This window comes from Eucalyptus grandis, chromosome 7 (assembly GCF_016545825.1).
Source record: "Eucalyptus grandis isolate ANBG69807.140 chromosome 7, ASM1654582v1, whole genome shotgun sequence".
Classification (NCBI taxonomy): domain Eukaryota; kingdom Viridiplantae; phylum Streptophyta; class Magnoliopsida; order Myrtales; family Myrtaceae; genus Eucalyptus; species Eucalyptus grandis.
Window position 1 is genome coordinate 52,414,763 of NC_052618.1, and position 20,785 is coordinate 52,435,547.

At 41.1% G+C, this 20,785-nt stretch overlaps 3 protein-coding genes across 9 annotated transcripts; 1 reads left to right on the top strand and 2 right to left on the bottom strand.

The window, feature by feature from the left end:
• Window positions 1–3,855: 3,855 nt before the first annotated feature.
• LOC104454136 (uncharacterized protein SYNPCC7002_A1590) lies at window positions 3,856–8,358 on the bottom strand. The gene is made up of 6 exons (XM_010068889.3): window positions 7,841–8,358; window positions 7,522–7,712; window positions 7,248–7,293; window positions 6,615–6,697; window positions 6,410–6,526; window positions 3,856–4,259 (listed from the first exon to the last, which is right to left on the bottom strand). The coding sequence occupies exons 1-6, from the start codon at window positions 8,139–8,141 to the stop codon at window positions 4,188–4,190; spliced, it is 810 nt and encodes a 269-aa protein (XP_010067191.2). The 5' UTR covers window positions 8,142–8,358; the 3' UTR covers window positions 3,856–4,187.
• Window positions 8,359–10,608: 2,250 nt separating this feature from the next.
• On the top strand, window positions 10,609–18,259 carry LOC104454137 (protein BTR1). Of its 7 annotated transcripts, XM_010068892.3 has the most exons (10): window positions 10,609–10,756; window positions 10,888–11,035; window positions 12,584–12,822; window positions 12,894–13,000; window positions 14,583–14,776; window positions 16,398–16,522; window positions 17,449–17,544; window positions 17,622–17,683; window positions 17,788–17,875; window positions 17,992–18,259. In XM_010068892.3, the coding sequence occupies exons 2-10, from the start codon at window positions 10,948–10,950 to the stop codon at window positions 18,019–18,021; spliced, it is 1,029 nt and encodes a 342-aa protein (XP_010067194.1). In that variant the 5' UTR covers window positions 10,609–10,756; window positions 10,888–10,947; the 3' UTR covers window positions 18,022–18,259. The 7 variants fall into 7 exon arrangements, with proteins under 7 accessions (XP_010067194.1, XP_010067198.1, XP_010067193.1 ...); XM_010068896.2 differs by having other exon boundaries at window positions 10,619–11,035; window positions 16,464–16,522; XM_010068891.2 differs by having other exon boundaries at window positions 10,620–11,035.
• A 478-nt stretch (window positions 18,260–18,737) lies between these two features.
• On the bottom strand, window positions 18,738–19,776 carry LOC104455808 (putative glycine-rich cell wall structural protein 1). The gene has a single exon (XM_010070538.3). It carries the CDS (start codon window positions 19,636–19,638, stop codon window positions 19,006–19,008), a length of 633 nt encoding a protein of 210 aa, XP_010068840.2. The 5' UTR covers window positions 19,639–19,776; the 3' UTR covers window positions 18,738–19,005.
• Window positions 19,777–20,785: the final 1,009 nt, after the last annotated feature.

Here is a 20,785-nt window from a genome sequence, read left to right on the forward strand (position 1 = left end):
TATATAAATCAATCAACGTCAAGTGTCTAGATGTAATTATTGAATATAATTGTATGAGGAGCACCTGAAACAAACTTGGTGTAGGTTTTTCTATGCATATTGTCTTGTCGAGTCAATGAAAACAAATAAAATGATTTGTGATTTGACAGTATATGACAATAGAGCTCACAACAAAACCAAACACAAAATCGCACTCAATAGCATAGCACATCAACTATATTTGTAAACTCATTACAGAGTGAATTAATGAAGAGATCGTACGTTAATTTTCCTCCAGTCGAAAATAGTCGATTGAAAACTTCTAGCGATCTAAAATCCCTCAGGTGTTTTGACCAAAAAAATTCCCAGGCGTCAAACCCTCGGAGAAGGGTTTGTAAATATGCACAACACGTACTATAAAACATAAATATAATCCTCACAAAAATAAATTTTTTAATGTACTAGTGGTTGAAAGGGTACGGATTTCCATTAACCCACAAAAAAAAAAAGCACAGAAAAGGCCAAATCGCATGGGCACAAAGAGGTACCAATAAAAGTAACTCAAAAGAGCTACACGTGAAAGTCAACATCACCTCAGCGAAGTCATATCCATCCGGACCAATGCGGAGGAAGAACATGAAAAAATAATGAGGCAAAGGGGACGAGATACCGAGGGCGATCGCATCGCCCGCACGAACCGCCAAACCCGAGGGCAATTATATGCGTGTGTCCACGGGCGTTATGACAAAAGCACGAATCGGGATGCGAGGATCGGGTGCAGGCAGCCATGTTAGGTTTCCCGTCACCTCTCTCTCTCTCTCTTTCCGTCCATCCCCATGCAGGAAAGCTGTCCCGCCGGAGACCTCCTTGGAGCAGGAAGAAGACTCCATCTCCAAGAAGCCAAGGGAGGTCGTCCCCCTCCCCCTCCCGCAGCCCACTCCTTTTGAGCCGGGATCTGTTGTTTCTACTCTGGGAGAGCTGTGCGTTCACGAGAATATTTGCTCGATGTGTCGCGCGTCTTTGGTCGGGGACGGCGGCTTCTTTAGGGGACAGACCACGTCTCGCTTCACTTATCTTCCCACCAGCTTTTGGGTTTCCCAGGCGGGAGGGGATATCTGTGGAGGATCGGAATCCAATGCTGCAACTTGCAGCCCCCGCAAGATTGTAGTTTTTATCCAGTTCTCTTTCTTTCTTTTTTTCCCCTAGAGTTTTTGGTTTTCTTTTATGGTTTATTTGTCCTTGGGAATGTGCAGTGAAAGAAAGAAGTAGAAGTGCGGAGTGATCCTAGAGATTGACTTGATTTAGGAGCCAGATGATGCCATCTTCCTTAGTCGATTCGAAGTCATTAGGGCGATGATGACAGCTATTGTGCTATTGATTTTAGTGGTTGCATGTGATATGAATGAACGAGTGTGCAAAATTGTAAGGTGAAGGTGTAGGCAAAAATTTTCCCAAAAGTTATAGCAATTGTGCTAATTTAGTCTTAAATCATTCAATTTTACAAATTAACTCTTAAACCTTTTATTTTTTATTTTTTATCAATTGAGTCCATCTAGTTATTTTTTGCTAGAAATCGCTCACGTAGATATCAGCAATGTGCAAAGGATGATTAGTGTTGATGTGTATAATTTTTAATGATATTTTAATATTTTTTTTGAATTTTGTATTATTCCTCTGATTTTTTTTTTCTTTTTTGTTACTTTCTTCTTCCTTTTGTTAATTGCTAGGCCAATAGGCCTTGCCTGTCATAGGTGAGGCACAGCCATGAGAGGGCGAGACCTAGTAAGAGTTAGCCTTGCCAGCCTCACCTAGGCCAAATTCGGTGAGGCTAGCGAGGCTAGCCCTCACCTCGCAAAGGCAACGTCGGGCGAGGTTGACCCTCGTCGGGCCTCGCTAGCTCGCTTGACCATGGCCACCAACACAAGGAAAAGACAAGAAAAATAATAAAAAAACTAATAAATATTAAAAAAATATTAAAATATTATTTAAAATTATCTACATCAACATTAATTGTGTCACGTGAGATGACCATTTTCCAAGTCCGGCAAATTTTGCATTGGTAAATTTTAAAAAGGTTTAGGATGGAATTAACAAAATTTAAAAATTTAAAATTAAAATGACAAAAGTGCAATAGATTTAAGAATTTTTGGACAAGTTTTCTTAGAGTTGTGAAAAAGATGTTTCTAGGTATATGGAACTAATGAAGGGAACATGCTTGCCCTTGTCTACATGAAGAATGCCATGTCAAAGACAACATTATCTGGATATACTTGCATCTGTAGAATACTTTTCAAATTGATTCAAAATATTTAAGTTAAGTGATGTGGTAGATTACTATCATGTGACAAGCCGACTTGCAATCAATTGCATCATTCAATATACTGATTTTGTAAGCCACTATTTATATCGGAATGTATGTACTGGGTGCGCGTGGACACATTCACGATGATACTAGCGGACTGTTTCTCGATCCAAGAGTCGAGTTCATCGATCTTACTACAGCAAGTAAATAAACTAGTAAAAGAAAGATGCGCGGTTCCTCTTTTATTGCAACCTCTAGTATACTTTTCACGTGTCGCTTCGGACGTTGCTGTCTCCTTAATCCTTATCTTCTTCCCTATTTCCTCAAATACGAATAATTCAAAGGAAATGGACAATTCTGAGGTGATGCCGTAACAAATGGGAATCGGACAACCCACCAGAAAGACACTGTAGTAAAGAGGAGAAAACTATTTGACAACTCAAAAGGGGTCATGGGACGACCTCGTTGTTCGCATGCCATCAACATCATCGCCGATCCTTGCTGTGTTGCAATTCCCGTGTCATCTTCTATGCATTCCCACGGCCGTCACCTCATACTTTTATCTTGGATTACGAAGTTCTAATCGCGACAAATCTCAAGTCGGTAAGCTTTGACGGTTCTCAGCTCGACTCCTTTGCATCAAAGAGGAGCCAAATTTGCAGTAGTTGATGGAATATTAAATCAATTTTTCAACGCGATTATGGTACTGTACTTTACCTCCAAGAGATCAATTAATTAGTTGCATGATATATGATTGACAGTCAAGCTCATTGAACGAGAGTGACTATAGTTTTACAGTGAAAAGAGCCATGGGATCGTGCAATACCGTGCCATGACTTTTGGGCACCATACACAACGTAAAGGAGATGGGTAACTAACCCGAGCTAGAACTCGGGTCAACGTGAAAAGTCAAATGGAATAAATAGAAGACATAGCATCCACAATCAATTTTATGCATCCTAATTAGTTGAAGAACATTTCATGAAATCAAAAGCCTTCTGTCGGGACATTTCCCTATCCTCGGAAGAGCAGTTATCAGAGTCGACAAACATTCTACAATTGTTCATATCGCATCTCAGGATGTAACCAACAGCATTGTATATTCATACGAACTTCTATTACATAAGGATCGTGTAATTGCAGTCCATCCCTCATCGATGGATTAGGTAAGAAGTATGTGCAGACGGAAAAAAGTTCACTTCTCCTCGATAGGAGGGAAAGCAAAATTGACTGCATTATTTAACAACATTTGGAACTGAGACATCCCACAAATGTTGAAACCAATGGAATCTGGCTATGATCATCAAAGCAGTCAGTTTATGCCCACATATCATCAGAAAGAAACTTTTAGAAGCAGGACTCAACTCATTTTCCTTCCAAAGTTAAATGTAAATTCATGAAGCGACATAGAATGCTCTATCTGTGTAGAAAATTAAGATTCAATTTGCCTTCTGTCTCCTTTGAGGCAATTGCAGGGTAATAAAGCTACATCCGTCATGCCATATTTTAGTCCTTTGTCAGTCTTAAGTGCCAGAAAACTCAAATAACTTATCCAATTGAATAACTAAATGGAGTAAAAGAAAGCGGAGATGAGATACAAGTGCCACACCAGAACATAGGAGGGCCTGATTCAAACAGCTTTCACAACATGCGGCAATTTCAATGAATGTATTTTATGGAAAAGGTGAAGCATAATCCATGTGAATGTCCAAAGAAAAGCTAGAACAACGCTATACACAAGAGTTGCTTGCACTAATTTCGGTGGCCAGCCCATGAACTAACAAAAAAAATTGCATATGCTAAACCAGAGCAACCATTGGATCCTGCAGGACTGACAACGTGTGCCTGACTCGCATAGGCAGCCAAGTTATTAATAGAAACGGTAACATGCGCAGCCTTCTACCATTCAGATTTTACCCGTTCCAAGAGGCTGCCTTGAGGTGTCACCAGAAGCCCACGCTTGATAATCTTTCACAAGCTACACAAGAAGAGAAGCACATGAATATATGAAAAAGAAAAACATTTAAATTAAAAGAATGGCAAAAAGAAAGTGTCCCAAAAGTTTCATTAAATTATCCCGTCCAAGAGGCAGTGGTGAGCCGATATCAAGAACTATAAATTCTTATGGAGAGAGATCTCATAAAATAGCTTGTCTTGGCAACAAACTCACAGATAAATATTCCAGTGACGGGAGAAAGCAACCAGAAATTTCATTGGATCACAGTTTAGACATGGTCACAAGAACAATTTACCATCGGTGTATCTGGCGATAACTATGATTTTCCTGCCATTCTTGATTAAGAGACTTCAAGTGAACATCTCAGTATTTATAGGCCAGAAAAACTTCTATGGATTTACAGACAAAAAAGAGTAACCCAATAGCACTTACAATTTGACTTCTAGATATTGGCAAATCTGTGCTCCTCATATTGCGGCTTTTTTTTTTTTTTAGCAGTTTAAAGTCAGGACTGGGGTTGAAGTGAATCTAAAGATAAGTCTAAAAGCAAAGATTACTTAAGAGCATATAACTACTGCGCACTCTCTGAGTAGTAACCGTAAGCTCCTCTTCTGATTCCATGGAAGAATAAAGAGTCCTTAATATTGTCAGTACATGAATATTGCGTATGTACTTATCTCAGAAAGTTGTAAGCGTGATAGTTATCGAGAAGGGACATAGTGCTACAATAACAAAAGCCTCGATGATCACAAGCTAGTGTTTCTTTAGGCTTTTAGCTCCTCAGCTGGATGTTCGAGCAGTTTTAAAGGGGTGCTTTGGCATTTGTCTCTTAGCTGGATTATCAAGGTGTTCAATTCTCATTTCATTCTCTCAGCAATGTTGCAAAAAGGTAGGCAATTCATTAGGGTCTGCAGGCAATGATGAATGACTCCATCAATCAGTTCACTTCAATACAAGACTATACTAAGCTACCAGTGCTTTGTGCAAAAACTCTTTCCACATCTTCTGAATTTTCATCTCTCATCTGGAGCCCATCTCCAAGTGGCAGTGGCTCCAGCATGACATTGGACTTGTCTGTAGCTCTGGTAAACATCTAATCCATATTCTGGGTGCTGCCTCATTCAGCTCACTTCATCCTTTTCCTAGATACCATTCAGATGAACCATAATTTATTCAGCTTGAAACAATCCCTCATGGTGCTTTGTTAATGGATCTGTTGCCATATTTGCAGCCAAAAGATTTTTCCCTTGCAACATGTCCAAAGTGTCACGAGTCCAAGTTTAAAGCAGCATTACATGGAATAAGTGGCCTCCTAGACCAATTACTCAACCATTCATTACTATGTCCTAAGCTATCTGTTCCAACTGAAGCTAAGCCATGAACTTTGTTGAGTGAGCAGAAATCTCTTAAAAGGCTGCATAGCATAATTCAAGAGAGTAATCAATGCAAAGACCTATGTCAGAGTACCTGCGGTTCCAAAAGTTTAAACGCACAGTTAAGAGATATCCCGGGAAATCAGTGGATCATGGACTTCAATGGGGCACTGGGGCCAGACACCTAAATAGGTAAACCTACCATGAAACAGTGACCCACTAACATTTGATGGTTGTAAACAGAAATGCCACATACACTGCCCCTTGTCATAGCCCATTGCTCTGACATTTCTCCACCTATATGGATATTGTCATCTTTTTGATCACCTCTAAGGAAAGATATGCACTAAGTTTGCATTAATTAGATACAAAATTAGCATGCTTGACATACTAAATCCACATTAGCCAGACATCCTCACTCCTTGCACCATCCACACTGCAATATCTTCCATTTATCTTATGTGTGATATCACAACTTTCTGTACCGGTAAATTACCTTCCTTTTTCTTAAATTCATTTTCCCTGTAGAAGATCCAATCCTTGGAAATTGGAAAGTTCCACAGGCATCCACACACTGCAATTAGTTTACCAAGCGGATGATTTTGCATTACTCTTAAAGGAGGCAATAGTATCGTGTACTCCTAGTTCCCAAGCATTGGTGATCATTTGAAATGGGCATCTCAATAGTTGGTATAATCAGTAAGGCACATAATAGTGCCATTGCACTCATCTTGAAGCAATTTAAAGTAAGTTCAGAGAAACTTTTACATGCAGTGATCAGAATATCTAAATCAAAACCTGGGTCATAAAGCGTGGAAGCATGATCCTGAGTATTTGCTCGAGAATCTGAGTGCCACTTGATTCAATGGCTTGCACTGGAATAGCTTGAAATGCAAAAGGAATGTCAATGCTAACCTGTTTTTGGAAACAATTTGAAGTATTATGTTAAGAGTCTGCAAGACAGTATAATGTTACAACTAGAAAGGAAATATGTTAGAAGCACCTCAATAGTTGTGTCTGAAGTGAGTTGCTGCAGCGATGACGTCCTTTGATAGCTCTCGCATGATATTCGGTTCACCATAGAAGCTGCATGCCCATACGAAATCAGTGTCAAAGTTCTCCTGGAAAAAAGCATGTATACCTAAATTTAGAGACACCATCCATCGCTTTTGCAGTTTTTGAATAAAGAAACCAAGTGAAAAAGATTGCTAACTGTGAACAACAAAAGACATGGCAATTAAGCAAACAAAGTTGCTCATATAAATTGCCATATCTGATGGTAATTTTCAACAGAGTTCTCACAGTTTAAGCCAAACAAAGTTGCACAAAAAAATCGGAACATGACAATCAAGTCGTGAACATGCTCCATAGTGGAAAGAACATGACAGACTGCTAATGATGAGTAACTTCTTCTTTCAAATGGTTAACATCCTTTCTAGAGTAAACGTAAGAGATGCAATGGAGGTGCAGATAAAAAATAACCAACAGGACAAGTTAATTTATGCGGAATTACTATTGCACTCTTATCATGTTGATCGCATAAGAAGTTAATCTGTCAATCTATTGCACTCTTATAACCCAGAAGCACTTCAAATTTGTCGTAGAATTTGAAACAGAAAACTGAGAAACATCTTACCATCAAATTTATCATTCTGAGCAGCAACAATTGGCGAGCCCTCAAGCTGCCAAAAGAGGAAAAAGACCGCATTACAACCAAATGCCATACTTATGAACCATGCCTTCCAACATATACACAAGTTAATGTGGTGCGGCAACCTACTCGGCCAATGCCAAATTTTCATAGCTCAAAATTTGTATATCCAATCAAATCTTGTCTCAGTCGCGCACATGAATCCCACACTGGACAAACCAATCAAATCAGACATTAACACGCAACAGAGAGCACACACCTTGCACGACAAAAGCTTAATGCAACAGCCATCGGGCTGCTCTTCCACCCGAACCAGCAAAACAGGGCACACCTCGAACGCGAAGAACTTGAACCTATAAACGTAGCACCGGAACGTCTTGTCATCCACTCTCTCGATCCTCTCCGCGTCCAATACCGAGTACTGGCTCGCCGGCAAGCTCATGTACTCACCTGCAAAACCCCAGACACCAATCACGAACTACCCCGACGACGACTCTAACAACACGCACACCGTCAATCAGAAGCAAGCGGAAGAAAACTAGAAACAAACTGAAGAAAACTATCTCCGCTGTCATTACTCAAAGGCCGGTCCAGCTGCCTGACGGAGACGGACTCCTTCCTCCGGGCGACGAACCGGGCCTTAGGGTTGGAGGCCGCCGCGATGCGGAGCGGAGGAGGTCGGGAGGAGGAGGAGGAGGACGAGCCGGAGCCGGAGCCGGAGCCGCCGTCGTCGGAGGAAGCGGGGCGGAGGAGGGCGTGCCGGAAGGAGAGGCGGTTGCGGGGGCCCGCCGCGCGGGGATAGGAGGCGGAGGAGAAGGCGAGGGAGGGAGGAGAAACGGAGCAGCTCGTCGCCGTCGCCGTCGCCACCGCCGCCGCCATTTCCGGTGGAGGCTCGGTCGGTCGGTGGTTATCGCTCGAGCGGCGGTTGTCGAGAGGATTCAAGCTGGAAGCAGCAGCAGCAGCAGCAGCAGCAGCATCATCGCGAGAGAGGGAGCAGAGATGGGGAGAGAACTGAGGAGTGTCGCTGTCGTTAGCTTTGGGGAAGGCAGTGGCCGAGGATGAGTGGCGTCGGCAATTTCTGAAACGGCAACGATTTCTTTTTCTTTTTCTCCTTTGTATTAATTTTTCCTTTTTTTGTTATTTTTCCAATTTCCTTGGGGCCAAATAGTTTCCGATTTTATTACGGAAAATTAAAATCTGGCTGTGGGCGGGGTCGGGCATGAAAATCCGTACCCTAAGCCCGCTCCATAATTAACCAAAAAGAAAAATCAAAACTTCTTTCCGCATAAAATTTATTGGGCTTGATAGAGCCCGAACGGATCAACTTAAGAAGAAAAGCGTGCTTTAAAGTTTAAACTTAATCATGGACCTGAGCAGGTTCTTAAACTTCACATTTATCGGAGTTAACCCCAACAGTAAAATGGGTAATGATAATTGTGGGGGTCCGAACTACCCTTAATTTGGATCCTCCGGCCTTGATTCCCGTGAAGCCGTTCTCCTATTATATTAGGCTGGGTTCAGGAAAATGATAGGCAGCTGGTCCAGACCTTTCGTACGCAAAATCAATTCGGCTTAGACAGACTCGATAAGCCATGATGTGTAAATTACGCATATATATTGTGCTTAAAATTCATTTTAATCTTTAACATGAACTATGATAGTATGATACGGGGTTTTTAAACATACAAATCTATAAATATGCCTTAATATAATGCGTTCAATATTTTTTTTTTTTTGGGGGCGAGTGTCTCTTAATGACAAAAATTTAGTGAGTTACTTGGCAAATTTTTAAAGTCGTATTTCAAGGTATTGGGTTATGAGTGTTTAATGCAGTCTATCTTTTATATTTATATATATAATTAAAATGTTTCTTCATGCTTTTAATGTAGCTTTCAAATTTAAAAAAAAAAAGGGGCAAAAATTAATTTCATCTTTTGAGAAATGAACCCTCGATCATATTTAGATCACTTGTCTATTCAGCACTTATGAGCAATATCCTAATTGACTCAATGGGTCAGGGTCCTTTTTAATCAGTAGGAGAAGCGTGTATACTCAAGAAGAACGAAAGAGCTTCCATCCATCTGGGCTAAAGATCAAAAGAGCTTCTATTCATTTGGGCTACCTAGCTGGCAACGAGCTTTCTCCTTAGCCCGTTTCGGCCCGATTCTTTTAGTTAGATCATTTTGGATTTTAAGGTACGTTTGTTACTCAGAAAAGGAAGGATTTAGAAAATAGTTTCCTAAGAACTAATCACCGGCATCATTTACCAAAATGAATGAAAGGGAAATTTTGTTCATCATCCTTTAGAATGTTAAAACATAAATCGACAATGAAAGCATTTCCATCAATTAATAATTTCAAAAGATATAATTGATTATTTTTAAGGAAATTATTTTTTAAATCATTCATTTTTCGAGAAATAAATTGACTTGAATGTTTAGATTGATAACAAACTAGATTATTGAGCTTGACACGCATAAAATCTTAAATTGCTTAATCCCCATGCGCCGCTTTCTCGAAACATAAAATCTAGAGAGAAAATGGAAGTGCAAGGATTCGGCCCCAACGCCGATCCACCGGACCCGATGTGTAGAGGATATGCTTTGCTTCAACAAAGTAAGGCTCTTCTTTCCAAAATTGCTGTCGAGGAGTTTAATGGAGAAGAAGTCGATGATGATGACATTCAGAAGATGCCCAAAGCTCATTTGGTCACTAGACAGGTAGGGTTAGATATAGAGATTACATCATACTCATTATTTTACGGTACAATTAATATTAAACGACATTAGATCGTAAGGAATCTGTTTCGATTTCAATAAAACGGGCGCATCTAATAATTAGGTACAGGCCGATGACCAAATTCAATCCATATGATATCACGCTAACTTTCGATTCGATTCGATTCCTTTATCGATGACAAAAAAGTCTGAAACAAGATTATCCAATCGTTAGTCTATTTGTCTTCTGGACGACAACGATGTTGAATTTGTCAAGCACATTGCATTCTCATTAGTCGATGTAAAGATAAAGTAACGATAAAATAACTTAATACTATTCGACCATGTTACTCGCTTTATCTTAAATTCCGGAAGGGGCTGAAGGGCATGTGATGGAGAAGGGACGTGCAAGAAAATGAGCAGCCAAAGAAAAAAAAAACAACAATTAAAAAAAAATTCAGAGAAAAAAAGAGAGAGGAAAATATCCACAGAGGAGGAGGAGAGAGAAAGAGAGAGAGAGGAGAAGATAGTTTTTGTACAGGATAGGGCGCGGAGCAGTCCCGGATATTTCCCCCTTTTTTATTTTATTTTTTATTTTTTTAATGCTTTTAGAGAAGAGAGAAGGGGAAAGGAAGGAAGGAGAGAGGAGGGGCAGAAATTAGAAAAAAAAAAAAGTTCGGAAAACCGCGACGACTCTCCGCTCACGAAAAACCACCGATTCGCACCGACGCCATTGCCACATCTCCTTCTCTCTCTCCTTCTCTCTCTCTCTCTTCTGTGAGTTCTCGCTCGTTTCAGCTTTGACCTTCTCCTTCCTTCCTTCCTTCCTTCCTTCCTCCTCCTCTCCTCCGTAGGCATTCTCGAATGTCGCTTCCGGCTTAGCTCACTTTCTCTCTCTCTCTCTCTAGACACGTTGATTAGGTCGGGTTACCGGAAGCCGCAAGCCGCGTCGCCGGAGCCGAGAGGGGATGGAGTCGAACGAGTCCTCGTACGTGTCGTCGCCGGAGCTCGCCCCGAAGCGGCCCTCGCCGCCGCCGCCGAAATCCCCGACCTCAGGTGCCGTTTCCCCTCTCCTCTAGCTGACCTGATCTGCCGCTGTCGCGCGGAATCAATCCGCGCGGGGGGGCGCTTAGTTAGGTTTAGTGCGTGCCTGGTTGTTCTGCGGACGGTCGCGATTCCGGATGGGGGATTGGGCGATGGGGAGGGGTGGGGGAGCGCGGGTTCTTTTGTTGGCGTCAGATTGCGAGAATGCGGATGCGCGTTTAAACCCTAAGCCGAGGTCTTCGTTTTGATTCCGGAGGTGAATGTAGCGGAGAGGAAAGAAAACCCTTGCGGTTGAGAGTCGTTCGACCTTTATCCGTTTGGGGTGTAGTGCTTGATGTGCTCTTGTTTGTCGGGACCGCATGAATTGTTCATGCAGATGCACGCAGAAATGGTTCGAAGTAGGGGGAAACGAAAGAGCGGCTTATTTCCTAACGATCTTATGTATTTGATGCTGCAAAATTTGACGACATTTTTTCATTCGTATGCTTAGTTGTATAGTCACTTGCATCCCCATAGCAAGAATTAGTATCTGTTGGCCCTATCCTGTAAATACAAGAAGCGAGTGATTGAACTGAAAATCTTTTCTGTTTTCCTGAGAGACAGAAAGATATCCCGACACAGTGGCAGATTTTAAGGAATCCAAAAATGGAAAAATTGGATCTTGCATCCCCATAGAAAGAGATAATATGCAACTTCGAGTTGTCAATTATATTGTTTACAGAAATGGCAAACCAATTCAGGGAATTTCTGATACAATCCCCATAGCAAGAATTAGTATCTGTTGGCCCTATCCTGTCTTAACGTAATTGGGGGATGACTGGCAACTTGTGTTTGCGCATAAATTATTGCCTCTATGTGATACTGAACAATCCTTGTAGCTGTTTGCTGAGCACTCACGAAATTTACTCTATAACTGAATAATATGTTTTAGTACCCTTGCTTCGGCTCTAGTTGATTTCCTTGAAGTAACTGATTAAGCTTTATTTTTAAGCCATGAAGAGATGGGTTTGTCGCATGTCATTCTTTTAAATCCAAGAGTTTTCATTATTCATGGCCGAAGCCACCTTTGGGGGGATCATGCTCTTTATGTTAATATCAGGCCTTCGACTTAAAGCAGATAACTGTTTTAGGGCTTAAATATGGCTGAAAACTTCATGGTGCGCTTTCGTTTTAGTGAAACATATTAAATTAAGTTGTGCCTCTGATTTGGAGGCAGGAAAAAAGCTGTCGATCTGTTGAATAGATGTGAACTCGACTGGCGCCATTCCTCTTTCCCTTACTTGTTTTTAAAGATCCATTAGGAGAACTGTTTGGCTGTTGCATGTCAGATCTCATCTCCGAAAATTTGTTGATGAATTTGGAATTAGATGAACTGCTGAAGTTGCTAAAAGACATGGTGCAGAATGACTTATAGTCATGTTCATGCGATGCTCTTTCTTATTTTTCAGGCCAATAATCGCATCTTTTTTCTTCATTATCTAACTTGCCTAGTTACTTGATTTGTCTAACTGTTATATTGCTATCATGTTGATCAAGATCTTTTTATTCTTGCCGTGGCAGATTCTTTGGAGAAACCGACATATATTAGGTTTCTTGTGTCAAATGCTGCAGCTGGATCAGTTATTGGAAAAGGTGGTTCAACAATTACTGACTTTCAGTCACAGTCCGGAGCACGTATCCAGCTGTCACGCAATCAAGAATTCTTTCCTGGGACAACTGACAGGATTATCATGATATCTGGTCTAATTGATGATGTGCTGAAGGCAGTAGAACTCATTCTCTCGAAATTGCTAAGCGAGGTAAATTAAGTTAAAAATGCTGTTGTGTTCTATTCTACCTGTAGATTAATGGCATGTGTTTTATTGGTCAGATTAATCTTGAAGAGGGCAATGATGTTGATCCAAGAACAAAAGTGAGACTAATCGTTCCAAATAGCTTCTGTGGTGGCATAATTGGCAAGGGAGGAGCCACAATAAAGTATGTATTCTCTTTTTTGAAGTGTTATAATATCTTATTAGTATGCTTTTACGAGATCATCCCGGCAGCCTTTCCCTTGCTTTTCTTTGGGCACTTATGTCATGTAATTTTTTTATCTAGTGTACTCGATTTCGTTTTGACCGCTGAGGGATTTTGAAACTGCCAATCAAATTTGCAGGATTGACAAAGGATACTATAGTATCTCTTCTATTGTCGAAATAATTCGAGAGACTGGTGGTTCTTGGCTTTTGGATTTTATGGTTGGCCTTAATTTTGTAAAAGGGGCATTTCCCTTGTATACTGTTTTTTAGTGAACTTGCTCTGCTGGTCAATCATTCTTCTATTCATAGGTTAGTACGGCAACAAGAAAAACATTTTTAATAACAATAAAGCCTTTTCCCACTGCCACAATGATCTTCTTATTAATTTTTCATTCTGTTTATGATTCTTGAAAGATCCATACACTTGGTGTACTTCCTCAGAGATTTCACGTGTCTCCTAGGCTTTCTCATTCAGTTTGGACTGTGCCATTTTCATAAGTCACATCTTATCACTGGAGTATTTGAAGGCTATGGATTCATATGGCTAAACAACACTAAGTGACCTTCTCTGATTGTAAATTCGATTGGGAACCACAATTTAGCTTTTCTAGAAGTTGGTTTGCCAGGTTAAATTTAGAAATTTTGTCTCTTCGCTTTCTTTTAAAAGATGGCAGTGTGATCCTTAAGATTTTACATGGACCAACTTCCTGGAAGAAGATGGAATCCATCTAGTTAACAGAATGAAACTTGGACATGCTCAAGTAGCACTGATTCTGTGAAAGTGAAATATATGGAAGTTTGTCGACGGTCATGTGCTAGTTGACTGTTTGTACGCATACTCTGAACAGCTGAGGCCTAACTGGAAAATCACTAATATTGTATCTAATATTAATTTAGGCTTAGTCGGAAGTGCTGGATTTATAATAACTGGAGAAGTAAAGCTAAAGCTTCTACTTTTGTATTGGGAGCTGGCTAGTAGCTATAGCATCGTACTCAATCAAACCTCCTGAAGCAGTTTAGTTTTCTTAGAATTCTATAAATGTGTTCTTGATTTCCCGTGAAAGACCATTATGGTTATTTCCAGGTAGACCGATCTTGCTGTGTAAATTCCTGTTTATGAATTCCGACCAGGCTGGGGACCTTTCTCTTTTGTTTTCTTTTGCTGCTAGGACTCCCAAATTTGATGGGGTTTCTCTTTGAAAGCCTCCTTGCTCTCAGCTTCTGCTTTTGCTGAGAATGGTAGTTATTGTTGTTTGTTGTTGTTGATTTTAGGAGAGATTGACGTGTAATATCTGTTACTCATGCATGTTATTGGTACTTAAGAAGAAACTTGATGTTCGTCAATGATGCCGCAGGTGGTTGTGGCAACTTAATTTCATGTATGATCGTAAAAGTATCATGTGACAGTGGCTTATATTATTTTGCTAATTGTATTCCTTCAATTAAATTATTTTGAATTTATTTTCTTGGTCGTATGATGCCTGTTGTTACTGTGATCTATCCGAGGAGATTTGATGCTAATAATTTTTGCTTACAATCAGGTCATTTATTGAGGAGTCCCAAGCCGGTATCAAGATATCTCCTCAGGATAATAATTATTATGGGTTGAATGATAGGCTTGTGACTGTGACAGGCACTTTAGAAGAACAAATGCGAGCAGTCGATATGATCCTCTCAAAGTTATCGGAAGATCTTCACTATCCACAATCTGTTAATGTGCCATTTTCATATGCAGGTTTGTCTGAATTCACTGTTTTATTTAGGATTTAGTGGCTTCTTTTTTATTGTCACCAATTGTATGTTGCATAACATGTCTTTATTAATTCTTAGGAATGAATGTCTGTGATATGTCAAATCTCCTTTTTCATGATATTTGCTATGCATCTCCCTGGTATTCAACGGAAGCATGTTCTATTGTTGAATTTTGTGTGCTTCTGAACAGGAAGAGAAGAGGGTTAATTTCCTCATTAAAGAAAAAGTTGGAATGACTATAAGTGGCTATTTTTACTTTGATGAAAAGGAAAATACTGCTGTCTCATTCTTGAGACAATTGCACCATGCCTGTGGCCAACTTTGAGAGATTCTAAACTTCTCTTTTGTACACTACTATTGATGTCATGTTTAGACTACCCAATTTGTTATGAGAACGTTGCCTGCATTAAATGTTTGTTGTGGTAGCTGTTCTTGAATATTCTCTTATCTTTTAAAATGTCGTGTTGTTCTGGAAATCAAGGGTGTGATGGGCAGTTATGCTAACTGGGAAGTAGTGACTAAAAGTTTTCTGGTCTGGTAGTGTATAGTGAGACTAAAGGATGTGATTCTTGTTTGTTTTTATGTTATTTTAGCATTTTTGAGTACAGCCTTCTCTTCATGTGGTCTTCATTGATACGTGAGAACATTGTCTACAGACTTAAACATGGTAGAAAATTTGTGTATACTTGTTGTATCTGGCGGGGTTAGTGTTATAAGGTTTGTTGAATGGAGATGATTGGTGGGATCACTCTTTTAGTGGCTTTTCCCAGCGATTCTTCTGAATCAAACAAATATTAGGCAGGACTTTATCTTTTGTAGACCTTCTGTAGAGCCATCTCCCTGTATCTGGTCTTATCCTAAACGTACCATGGAGTTGTTTTACCTGCATGAATTGGTTTCACACTAACCTTCAAAGTGTATAAAGGAGATTGCCAAGGGCTGAAGAGAACAAAATTTTGCCAGGTTCTCATCTCTGATATTCTCATGTTCATAGATATGGCTCACACTCTGGAGCTGGAGTGTTCTCTGCTCATGCTGTACTGCCTTGACCTCCTCAAATGGATATACTTATTGGTGGAATTTGGGACAAAATCTCTACAATGAGCAATAAATTAAATCATGAACCACAAGGAGCAATAAATTAAATTATGAACCAGTCTTGGAGGAGTGAAAAAAATTCAGAGTTAAATCTTTGATGGAGCGATCCTGACCTACAGCATCAAAGATTTTAGCTATCAATTCATAACTATGAAAACGAAAAAGAAAACAGTATATTTGCAGGTCACCTAAATCCTAATTTTTAAATGTATGGATTACCACAATCGATGCATAAGCTATTGAAATTGTTTATTTATCCAGGCTATAGTATGCAGATTGAAGTGCTGGTTCTCCTAGCTTAGCTAGTGCCTAGGCAACCTAGTAGTGGTTCAATCAGGTGCAGGGACTGGTTTATTGGATATCTTGCATGTTTAATGTTTCTGCAATTTTTAGCAAGGTCATGAATGGGCTATTATCATTGTCATAGCAGAGCTTATCCTTTATCGATTTCGATGCTGTTATGGTGATGTGCAATGAATAGTGAGTTGTTTAACTTGAATGTTTAGGTGTTTACTTCTCCGGTTTTCATGGTAGTCCCTATACACCTGTACTTCCTTCTGTTGCAACAGCAGCATATAATGGGGTGAACTATGGACCAGCTGGAGGTGGAGGGAAGTTTCAGAATAACAAGGTTTGTCCATTTTCTTAATGCTGATGATCTTTATGACTGAATTCATTTCTCCTAGTTAACATAGTGTCATATTGAGTTGCTATGTGTCACCTCAAACTCTGCATGCACATGGTATGGAGTTTCTTTTCTTTTTAGCTGTGATGACAAGTTCTTGGGGGTGTTAAGAGAGCTCAGGGGGCATGAATTGGGTTGGATGAATATTTCTGTAAACTTGAGTTTAGCAAAGTGCAGCCAAGGGTGTCCCAATGCCAATGGCTACCCACACTGCGGGGCCTAGGGGAGCTGATGTATGCAGTCTTGCCCATGTTTTTTTTTTTTCAAGAGGCTGTTTCTGCATTTTAATCCCTTACTTTAGACCACAATGGAGTGACCTTTTATCGTTATACCTAGGCTTAATTTCAGTAAAGTGCAGCCGAGCCAAAAGAAAATATTGATAAGCTTAGCAAAGTGCTATGTCTATTTTTCGAAATGGGAATTGCATGCTCCATTCCATCAAAGTTTGAATGTCTGGCAAATGTTGGCTGTGTGACTCTAGTGTGTTACTGGTCACTGATGTAACTCAGCAGTTCAGGCTTTTGAGGGGTTAAACGAGTGGGTTGGTTATAAGGCTTACATGAAAAAGTCAGTCAGGCCCTAGTTGGCCAAATTTGACTGAGCCTGTAATTTGTCGTGCAATTTTTTTATTACTGAGCAAGCTTTGGTATTATACTTAGTCCTGACCACAGGCACGCCCATCCATTTGAGCAGGTCTAGTCAACATGGTCATAATATCTCTTGTCTACATGTCAAGCTTTTATGCTATAACTCTGAATGGAAAATTCTAGTAACCAGCTAATTCTCTATGTATGATGGTGCAAATTGATAAGAAAGGTCATGGAATTAGTTTAATCATGGAATAATGATGAAGCTTTCTGATTGTTCTGCAGGAAGATCGCAGTAACTCGATGACTATTGGCATTGCAGATGAGCACATTGGACTTGTGGTTGGTCGAGGTGGACGGAATATCATGGATATCAGTCAGGTTTGCAGTTGAAAATTATACACTTGGCATTGTGAAAATTCACTTGAGCATTGAATGACATGACAATGACCTTATAGGCTACTGGGGCCAGGATAAAGATATCAGATAGAGGTGATTTCATGTCTGGGACAACTGACAGGTACATGACTTTGATAAGAGTTCTTTGTTTTGTTTTCCTGATTTTCTTTCTGACTCTTGACTATCGGAGGGTTTATGTTCTTTTTCTTTACTTGTCTGGAGCAGGAAAGTCACAATTACGGGGTCGCAGAGAGCAATTCGTGCAGCCGAGACCATGATAATGCAAAAGGTTGCATATGCCTCGGAGAAAGGGGTGAATTAGCTCTCAAGTTCCATCCATTGTTGTAGAAAAAATTGTGGACCATCCTTCGGTCTGTCCACAAGTTCGATGATTTTTTAAAAATCCCTTGTGATCTAATTCGTTGGCAGGTGATGCACGAGATATCATTGGAAGAGTGAGATCGGGAAGTTCTTTTTGGAGAGTTCGTTTTTTTCCAAATAGTATCTGCTTATTTAAGTCAAAGGAAATTGTTGTAGGAAATTTGGTGTCGTTTCTTTCCCCGAATAGAACGATTATAACTTGACTCTCGAGCAGGTTATTCTCTATCTACAGTGATACATCCTAGAGTTATTGTTTTATGGAAAAACGTTGGCAGAAGAAAAGGAGAGAATTCAGAGTACAATTTCTTGCACGTCATATTTGCTTCTGCTCATAGTATTATTTGGCTTGCTTTGTCGAATTGGTCGGTGTAGATGCTGACCGAAGGAAGTGCTGGGTGTGGTGTAAAGCCACACAATGCCTTTTCCTTTAGGCCGAAACCTGTGCAGTGCCTCATTGATTCTCGAATACTTGGACCAGGTTCGAAAAGATCAACAGCTGTCGAGCTGAAGTCTGATTTTTGTCCCTCGATTCTTGTTCGTGTTTCAGTGTGATTTACTAGTCTGCGTACTCGGTCCTGTAGTCTTACCATCTTAGTATTCTTTCGGAGAATGATGGCCAAAGAATATCGCACTTGAAAAGTCTTAGCTTTTTGGTGATCATTCTGACCGGTACTGCGCTTTTGGTGGCCGATCGTTTTGTTATAGTATTCCACACAAAGCTTCCAGTTGAAGCGAAGCTGATTGTTCTGTAAGTAAGCAATCGAACTTGAATCAACCTGAGCCCCGCGGTCAAATAATTTGACAAAGATAATGCTCTTTATTATTAAGAAGGTAAGTTATCCAACAGTGATAACTCTTTTAACGTTGAACATGTAGAATTAAGATGGAAAAATAAAAAACCAAAATTACAGGCATTGATTAAACATGAGCAATGTATAGCCACCCCAACGAGTCCATGCATGCAAGCGGCGTCGCGGTAAAGATGTCCCTGCGCCTTTATTATCGGAATGCAAATACCTAGTGTTCTAAGCTCAAACCAGAAGAAATGAAAGTAACTCGTCTTCACGGCCGATCATTGTATCCTCCGCCAGGACCACCACCGTACCCTGAGCCGTACCCTGACCCGTATCCAGAGCCACTCCCATAGCCTGAGCCACCCCCGCTGCCACCACCGCCACCTCCTCCACTGCCCCCTCCTCCTCCACCGCCTCCGCCTCTTCCGCCACCGCTGCCATATCCACTGCCGCTTCCATAGCCGGAGCCGGAGCCGCTTCCCGACCCCGAGCCTCCACCTCCACCGCCACCTCCTCCACCTCCACCTCCGCCACCACCACCTCCACTCCCTATCCCACCCCCGGATCCATATCCGGAGCCACTCCCCGACCCGTACCCGGAACCCGAGCCGCCAATCCCTCCACCTCCGCCTTTGCCACCGCCACCGCCGCCTCCACCACCATAACCTCCTCCATCACCACCGTAGCCTGAACCACTCCCCGAGCCATACCCAGACCCATATCCTGAGCCGGAGACGCCCTTTCCTCCACCGCCACCGCTGCCTCCTCCTCCACCACCACCACCACCACCTCCTCCACTTTTCTTATTCACCACAGCCTTTGGTATCGACCTAGCAGCAAAGGCGAGGTCCACAAGCAGCAAAATCAAGAATGCAGCCCCAATCACCTTAGGGCTGCCCATTATTTCCAATCTCGCAAGGGACTCAAAGGCTGAGCTAGATTATAAGGGGGACAAGAGAAACGCTTTCTTTCGCAAGCGTGGATTATTCTATATAAGCCAGTGCTCACAAGTGTTCGTGACATACCAAACTCAAGGGTAGGGTCCCTATTTATAGTGCATGCGTCTGCGTAAGCTTTCTAGTAACTTCTTTAACATATGTATAAATTTCTATGATGATGATGATAATGTAAGAGGTACAAGCCCTTACGTTTTCGTTAGTGGTGTTGGTGGTGGTGGTCATATTGGGATATGGTGCTGGGCTGTCGTCTACTCAGTTTTTTCTTTTTCTTTTTTTCCCCTTTTTTCTTGCAAATCGAAGAATATAATATAAAGTTTTCCTCCACTACTGACTTGATGAAGTCTCTGCAAAGTAAATTCTAGAAGGAAAAATAGGCCGGGGGACCAACAACAAGTATCCCCTATTCGAGGTCAGCTTGTTCATACTGTCGGAGCAACGCTTTTTTGCTTGATTTTCTGAGCACTATGGTGATTGACCACTAATTAGTGATTACTTGTAGTGACTAGGATTAACACCTGTCCCTCGGTTTCTGGCCATTTAATTAGTCGCCTATTGACATGTTTTCGATGTGCAATATAAGGTTGCGTTGTGCACGATAGCGGGATTTGCACTAACGGCTTGTTTGAGAGCACGAGAGTCTTGATCTTGTAGAAAAGCAAGAGATGATTTATATACATCGATCCCCTTGTTCTTACCCTAAGAAGCTAGCGTTTGTATCTCACAGCATAACCATGTATGGCTTAAATACAGACCCTCCCGCTTCTATTTCTCAGAGCTCCCGTCTACCCACCTTGGTGAACTCGAAAACCTTCTAATGAGATCATTCGCGAAACGCTCGGGAATGGATGTCATTTTCGTTGAAATTGTAGATAAGTCATATAAATAGGGGTATGATTAGAGAGATTAATCATGTAGTTCGTTTTCAACGCCACCTTCCGAGGCGCGTATCGTATCCATCCACGGTCATCTTCACCAACTCAAAATTCCTTTGTCAGCATCCGCGACAATGGTGGTCTAGTGCGGTGGTGGTGCCGCCGATGGTCTCGTCTCTTTCTCTCTTTGCTTCACAAGTACGACTGGCGCGTGACA